Consider the following 8,028-nt stretch of genomic DNA (forward strand, 5'->3'; position numbering starts at 1 on the left):
AATGTTTCTATCAGGCTGTATTTATACTCAATTACAGTCCTGCATTCAGAGTATTACTTCTGTTATATTAGTACATGTATTTTATTATGATGAACACATGAAACTCTGAGCAGGATTTAATCCACTGAATCAGAGTCCAGGAATTAGACTAAACACACTGAGTGTGTCCTGAGCAGGGGTGAATCTAGAAGGGTGGCATGGGGTGGCAAGTGCCACCCTAAAATGGTCCCTTGCCACCCCAAGTGCCACCCCAGTTTTGCATATGACAGTGTTGTTTGTTAAACTAAGATAGCATTAACAGTTTGAGCGTAGTTACAGTCAACAGTGAATATAAATGGTAAACATATGTTGCAGAGTGTCGTTCCCCCCCCCCCCCCCCCCCCCCACCGTTAACAAATGGTTCAGCCCATAGCAGGACCGGTTTTTTCTTGTTTTCGGTAGCAACTGATGTTTATGATTGTGCTGGAGCACATTTTGAACAACACTATGGGAATTACGGATTTTACACAGGTGGTTGGTTGTTACACTCTGGAAATGGAAGGAAGGTGAGTGTTATTAACCCTCTGTGGTCCACAGACATGCTGCACCTCCAAATCACATGACTATTTTAAGCTGACACAGCAACAAGCTGCAGCCACGCTGAGTCTCTATTTCAGCCCACACTGAAAGTTTTTAAATTTTAATTACAGGCCAGTAAATCCAGAGTTATGATAATATATATCAGCCACGCTTTTTTCTAAATACTGTCTTCATGTTTGTGTGTGTGTTGTTTTCTAAGGACAGCGCGAAAACAGTAAAGAAAGGGGAAAAAAGCCACCTCTTTCCTATCGGTGGAAAAATGTACCATGTCGCCCAATTTAAAAAAAAAAAAAAAAAAAAAAAAAAAAGTCAACATGTGGGATTTGGTTGTTTAGGAAGAGGGAAAAGTTTTGGGAGTGACGGTAACGGCAGCGAGATAGAGCGAGCGAGTGAGAGAGAGTTTTTAGATGTGGGAGATTTGTGACGTTCAGTGTGGAGTGTATACTTAGTGTATTGTGCTGTCTTGTGTAGTTGTTCTGTTGTGTAGTCGTTGTTTTGTGTCAGTGAGGGCACTGATGAATGTCACAAAGGCACATTTGCAACGTAAACACTGTCACTAAGTAGAAAACCAGCGGAGTGATTCACCTCCTGTTGTCAGGCCTGCAGGTTTATCCCTGTGCTGTTCTCCTCTGTCTTTTGGTGGAAAAACATTTTTTTACTGGCACACATCATTTGTGTGTCAACTTATTGCTACACCTGATTGTTCTCTCATTTTAGTTTTAGTAATATTTTTAAATGGTTGTACAAAATGAAAAAACAGCAGGTGTGTTGGCTGCATTTTTAGACAAATAGTTGTATATGTTTACAAAATGTACAATTTATATTTACTCAACATGTCTGTGGGTTTTTTTACAGTAAAAAAATACTACTAGGATTTTAAGTTCTTTGTGTGATTTCAGATCGGTTATACTAATACAGTATGTCAGTGAAAAAAAACAACTAAATTCAGCTGAGCTAAAAAGAATGATACCAAACAAGGCAAGGGGGAAAAATAAAATGAAACAATTTGAGGGTGAAATACAAACATAAACTCAAAAGGAGTCAAAAATGGCCGGTTGTATTTCAGACCTCAGTGGGTTAATCCAACAAATTATGAAAAATTAGGTTTACATTTTTGTTCATGACAGTGCAGATTTCTGACATTTTGTGTAATTTAAGCTGTAACAATGTGATTGTTTTCTAACAAAAAACAGTGAAACTTAAGTTAGACTTGTGTTTGTAAATGAACCGCCCCATGTTGTGTAGCTTTCTGGATTTTATACTTATTGGGCTACATATTTATTTATTATACAGGCTATACAGTACATAAGATCAAAACTCACGTTTTATGTAACTAAAGTGTGTAATCATGTGGGCTATAGACTATATTTATATGAAAAATGTATAACTTAAAAGTATATTTACTGCATTTGAATAATTTTAACCATATGTAACCACCTGCATATGTGTTTGGGGGGGGGAGAGGCTTTGATTTTGCCACCCCATTTGATTTCTTTGCCACCCTCATGCCACCCTAAGAAAATTTCTCTAGATCCGCCCCTGGTCCTGAGCTGAGCCGTTGTTCCACAGTAACTGCTGTCAAAGTCCCTGTTACTGAGTTAGCTTAGCTAGCAGAGCAGTTAGAGTATGAACTCTGTAAGCAGTCACCTTGGTCCTGGACATTGTTACTGACATAAACTGCTCTCTGCAGCCATATTTGACCTGCTGCTTTGTAGGGATACAGTAATGGAGGATTTGGAGGCTGAACTCAGCTCTGTGACACGTTTTGTAGTGAACTGGTGAAAACTGTGTCTCAGATGGATGTTACTCCAACACATCAGACATGACCTCTGCAGCTCTCAGTTGATGTGCACATGAATGATTTGTGTTTCCTCTGCAGGTGAAGGTAGAAAGTGTGTGTGAGCTGATGTGAATTGAGCAGCATGGATCAGTGTGAGGACAGAGTGGAGGGAGTCCCTCCCTCTAAAAGCACTCTGTGTGGGGAACATGAGAGCCAGACCAAAGCTCAGAGGTGAGATGACCATCTCTAACTGTCCATGACTCTTCTCCATGTCACAGCTCAGCACTCACATCACTGCTCCATCATTATTCACAGGAAGAAACGTAGAAGGAGAAGGAAACGTAAACCTAAATATGAACGTGAAACTGGACCAGAACCCAGCTGTGTGTCCTTAAAGAGTGACCGGTCTAAAGATTGGCTCATTAATTTTAAAGTCCAGCCTCTGTCTGCTGCAGAGAGGTGAGCTGTTAGTAACATGAATTCTTTGATATCATTTTGGTTTCTGATTTAAATGAACTGTTTATTTCCTCATCTCTAAACTGCATCTCAAAGGAAGTCACAGAGTGAGTTTTATTCTATAAAACATGTCCAACATTTACACTCCTGCTTTTCACAGTAGGACCACCAATAATGCTGCACAGTGCAAATGACTGTGTTTACATCTGGGTGGCGCTCTGTTCTTACACTGACAACACTAGTTTAGAGTTTCCTTCTGCTCATGCTCAGCCTGCAAACCAGTTTCCCTTTGGGATGATGAAAATATTTTAAGTCTTCATCAGCTTCTGCTGTTGCAAGATTCTTGATCATCCAGGTAATGGTCATCTTAAGTGCTTGAGTGAAAGGCAGCAAAATTTACATTTTTAAGTTCTTCAAGACATTCAACTGCTTTTCTGGAAGGCTTTTTCAGTTCAGTCTGCTCTATGTCCACATTTGAAGTCCTGTTTCATGTGCAATACATTTGTAACTTTCAATGTTTTCTGTTCTTGTGTCTTGCAAATAACCCTTTAAGATAAGTGAAATGTTATTGTGTACTTATTTTCAGCTTATGCCAGTAAGAAATGCCAAATTCTAGATATCACGACTCCCATTGTTCATGATTATTTTAATTTATTAAAAAAATAAGCATATCTTGGGAAAAAAAATCCACATTAATACTTGACTGGTGTTGTAACATCACATTCTGTTGGCATAATCCACCTGTGTTTTTTCTCTGGAAATGAATTCAATTCGAAAATCATCTGAAATGGTGGGATGGAGAGTTTGTATATTATATGTGTTACTGTAGTCACCTCAGACATTCATGTACTGTTTAGAACACTTCTGGCCAAAATAGATAACTGCACGCTCTGTTCCACCGGGCCTAGTGCTCTGTCTGCTCCTTTAAGCAATTACTTTGGTGTTCCTCCACCTCCAAAGAAATGTCAGAAGGAGTCCAAACCGCAAAAGAAGCGGGTATTCTCGGAAAATATGCCAAAGTAATTGCTGAAAGAAGCTTGCTTCTTCGACATCTTTAAAAGTTCTCCTCCATAAAATCTTATGTATGCAAACACCCGTTGCAACTTCTTATCTGGTGCGCATTTTTTATTTTGAAAGCGCATGCACACCTGTGGACCACTTATGTGCAGCCCTGGTCAAGGGTTTGGTGGCACATACACCACATACACTTGACAAAAATGAATTAATATGACGTGAGACATTGACTGTGTTTGCTGTTTCTTCTGATAAAATCACCTTGTCATTTTTTTATAGAAAGTTCATAAAGAATCCTGAAGAGGAACAGCCAATCAAAGCAGCTTCATCTGCAGGTAGGAAATCAGTGATTTGTCTTGATGAGATGTATAGACATTAGGTGGATTCCTTCTCTTTCTTTCCCAACACTTTTTTTTTGAAGGAAAAAAGTCAGAGCATTAGAGGACAGATGTGAGGCTATAGATCTTCCTTATTGAACTTGCGCATAAGCTTAATTTCTATAAGGACAGACCATTAGAAAGAATGAACACGATTTATTGATTAACAGAAAATAGATGTTTGGCAGTTATACTCCAATGGCTAGTATCGGCCTGATTGCTAGAAGAACAGACTGCTCGAAGTGTCAACATAAGTGCTGGGCCTGGTGGCGGCCCTCAGATGGAAGGCCATGTTTGGTGGCGGCCCTCAGATGGCAGGCCATGTTTGCTATTCGATTGGAAGTGAAAACAAGTAAACAGCAAAAGGGCAAAGGGATACAACAACCAGGAGAGAGGTAGAGCTAGGGTTAAAGCTCAGTAGCGCAGATGGCTGCCAGAGAGCAGAGAGGCTGCACAATGCAGAGAGGAAATAAGATCTGTGCCGGAGTAAAGCACCTGCGAAAGCCTGAAAATGCGAATGTGACAAACGCAATTTAGGCTCAGGGCTGCTGATGGCAAACAGAACAGCGTACCTGTGAAAGGGTTAAAATGCAAGACGTAAGAACCAGGCCGTTGATATTATGGATTTGATCGACTGGTCTCTGAATGCTATTGACACCTCACCTTTTTTTTTTTTTTTTTTTTTTTTTTTTTTTGCCTGTCCCGTTTGGCTCTTTTGCCATCAGAATTATTGTCTAAAGGCAAAGAAAGATGCCCAACGGATTTACTTTACCAAATTGACCATCCCAGCCTTGCCATAATGGTCTATTTGATTCACCTTTTATTGTTTATTTTATTTTCACTTGCTGAATACGGGACAGACTTGACTGGGGGAAAGAAGGGGAGAAAGAAAGAGGGAGAGAGAAACAGCTGAGAAGAGGGACGGGGGAGAAGGGCAAAAAACAAAAACCAACAGAATGGGCAGAAAAGAAAAAAAAAGAAAAAGAAAATGCATATATCGATCACCTGGATCACCTGTTGAGAAAGAAAAAGGAAAACAAGCAGAAGAGAACAAGAGTAATAGAATAAACAACATCACAATGATATATGGGAATATGACAGTAAATACTAAATATTAAACATTATTGTGCAGCACATAAGATCAACAGAACACAGTGTACTTTGAGGTAGGAGCCAAAAAGGGTGTAGTTTGTGGGTGTGATCACCCGTGTGTACACCTGTGAGCATGGACGCGCTTGTTTTTTTTTAAAAGGTTCCTTCATGTAATGATCTGCTAGAGGGTGTGGGGGGGCCACAGCCCCGTCCTGCAGGGCATGAAGCAGGTATGGAGGAGATCAAAACTCCAGACATCCAGAGGCCCTCAGAACACAAGAGACCAAGGAAGACCAACAGAGGGGCAGCCGTGCCACTGTCCCAGAAAGAGCTGAGGAGAGTCCCAGATGAGGTCTCACTCAGCAGCCGCGGAGCAGAAGCCAGGGGGGGTTGCAGTGACGCGCCCGTGAGCTCCGCCGGCAGCCAGCTGTGCCTGAGTGACCGAGCCCCAGGCCGAGAGGCCGGGGGCACCCCACCTCCGAAGTGGCCCGAGCGAGCCCCAGGCTCCAGGCCCCGACAAACGGCCGCCAAGGAGTGAGCCGGTGTGTACCTGGACGCCCATCCCCAGACACAAAGAACCACCAACGCACTGATGTCTGAGGGAGTCTGCCACTGGCAGGGGAAGCGGTGGTGGGGGGAGATAGGCCTCCAAACCTTGGAGGGCCTGAGATGTCCCCAGAGAGGTGGCGTCTGATACCCAACCTGACATATAGACACAGACATACAGGCACACACAGATACAAACATCCATTCCCACCCTCATGCTCTCATATGCACTTGCTCCACACTCAACCAACGTGGAGACAGACATAAAGAGACGCTGTACACACAATCACACTCCCCAAGCGTACTCTACGAACCGGGTCTAGGTACCCTTGCCCCTGGAGGGGGGAACTGCACCCAGACCCAGGTGGTGTTACCCTTTTCCCTGCGGTGGGGAGAGGCAGACCGCCCCGACTCCGCAGCAGCAGGGAGGCCCCACACTCCAGACCGCAGTCGGACGGCCAACTCCTCCTCCCAGCCCCCCCGCTCCAGCGGGCCGCAGAGAACGGGGGTGAGAGAAGACTCCAAACCTCCCTCCACCCGCTCATTGTAGTGTTGATGCATGCGTGTTCTAAGGTGCATTTAAAACCCAGGAGGGCATGGAGCTACCTGCCAGAGAGCAGCAGGTATGCGCATAGTCCCTCCTGCTAGCCCTCAATGTCTACGTGTATTTAAAATTGAGAGGTGGGCAACGACGCCAGGGGTGAGGTGTACACCCTGATGGTAATTTACCGTTTTCTCAACGAGAAGTCTGGGCTCGGGAGAGCCTGAGTGCCCTGGAGGGACTTTCCCTGCCGGATACACGATGGACGGGTGGCAGAACTGGAGGGTCATGTGCCTGGCGGGACTGTCGATCAAGGACGCTTAAGATATCTATCTATTCGGAACCGTGATAACAGGGTTCGTGCTGATCGGAGTTGGCTTAGCCCTGGTTTATCGGAGAAATAAGAGAGCGGAACCGGCTGTTCAAACCCCCCCAAGGCTGCCCGCTGGAATCGAAGCGACGGGACGAGGCGCGACCTCTCACAACAAACGTAATATGGTCAACACCTTGGAGACGCTTGCATCGGCTGTGAAGGCTCAAAGCAACAACATTGAGCGTATGGGGGGATACATCAGAGAGAGGCCTGCTCAAAATTGGACCCTTGAGCGACAGTTGGAAGACATCGCCGAACGGATCACTGCAGCTGTGAGGTCTCAGAATCAAAAGAATGACAACACCATGGAACATAAGTTTGATACCATCATGGGGAGGCTCGCGGCTCTCCAACGGGAGATCGAGAGGCCAGTGTCGGAGTGTTAGGGCAGCCTGAAAATTCTCCTGGGCAGCTCACATGGAAATTTACAAAATCAACATCGAGATTGCGGACCCCCATAACGGCGCCAGCTGCAGGCCCAAGGAAAAGTAGGCATAACCACAGGTTAAGAAGATGTGATTTGAGCGACCAGATGGATATAGTGTGATGCAGAATTAAAATGGCCACAGGAAGCAAAGATCACTGATGACCTGCAGTCCATTTGGAGACAAAGAGGGGGAGAGCTGTTGATAATTTTAGGGACTTGCCTAGGAGGCTTAATGTTGTAGGTGACTTTGATGAGATTGGTACTGTATGACTGAGATTGGAATGAAAGGCTTGTAAAGCTGTTGAGGCAGCACCTACCTATGTATTTTGTGATGATCTTTGAAATGAAATGGAGAGAAAACTGTTTAACAATTCTAGATGCAGGCATTTTCGAAGATGCAACTTTAGTTCCCACCAGAAAATGAAAGAGTAACTGCATCAAGTCTAGGGACATGCTGCTAAAATGACACGAAATATAGGGATGTACATATTGCCAAATGACCTTTTAAAAATCATGCTTGAATCATTCCTATGGAGGACAGAAATAGCAGAAACTCAAGAGGGCCACTCATGCTAACTATTAATATTGCTAGTACCCCCAAAACCTTAAGAAATGTTAAATGTTAAGCGCACTGAACAGAAGAATAATGAAAATATAGAAAAGGACGTACTATAAAAAATACTGAGCCGGTATGATAAAACTTCCTAATAAGAATGCCAAATGGAAGAAAATAGTAGAAGTAGCACAGAGGGCCAGGATTTATAGTCTAAAGTAATGTGTATGACTGAAGAAGGCAAAACTACCCTAACAGGAGATTTTAATGGCCAATCATGGGAGGCAGCT

General features: G+C 43.6%; 1 protein-coding gene across 1 annotated transcript in view; it reads left to right on the forward strand.

Moving 5' to 3' along the window:
- Positions 1-6,880: 6,880 nt before the first annotated feature.
- LOC308409875 (NLR family CARD domain-containing protein 3-like) overlaps positions 6,881-8,028 on the forward strand; it is a gene marked incomplete at its 5' end in the record, with an annotated part of 152,970 nt that continues 151,822 nt past the window's right edge. The window contains one exon of the mRNA XM_080902875.1: positions 6,881-6,941. Within this exon, the coding sequence (XP_080759001.1) occupies positions 6,881-6,941 (61 nt within the window). The remainder of the gene's footprint in view (positions 6,942-8,028) is intronic.

The sequence above is a fragment of the Rhamphochromis sp. 'chilingali' genome (genome assembly GCF_963969265.1).
Source record: "Rhamphochromis sp. 'chilingali' genome assembly, chromosome: 1".
In the NCBI taxonomy this organism is placed as follows: domain Eukaryota; kingdom Metazoa; phylum Chordata; class Actinopteri; order Cichliformes; family Cichlidae; genus Rhamphochromis; species Rhamphochromis sp. 'chilingali'.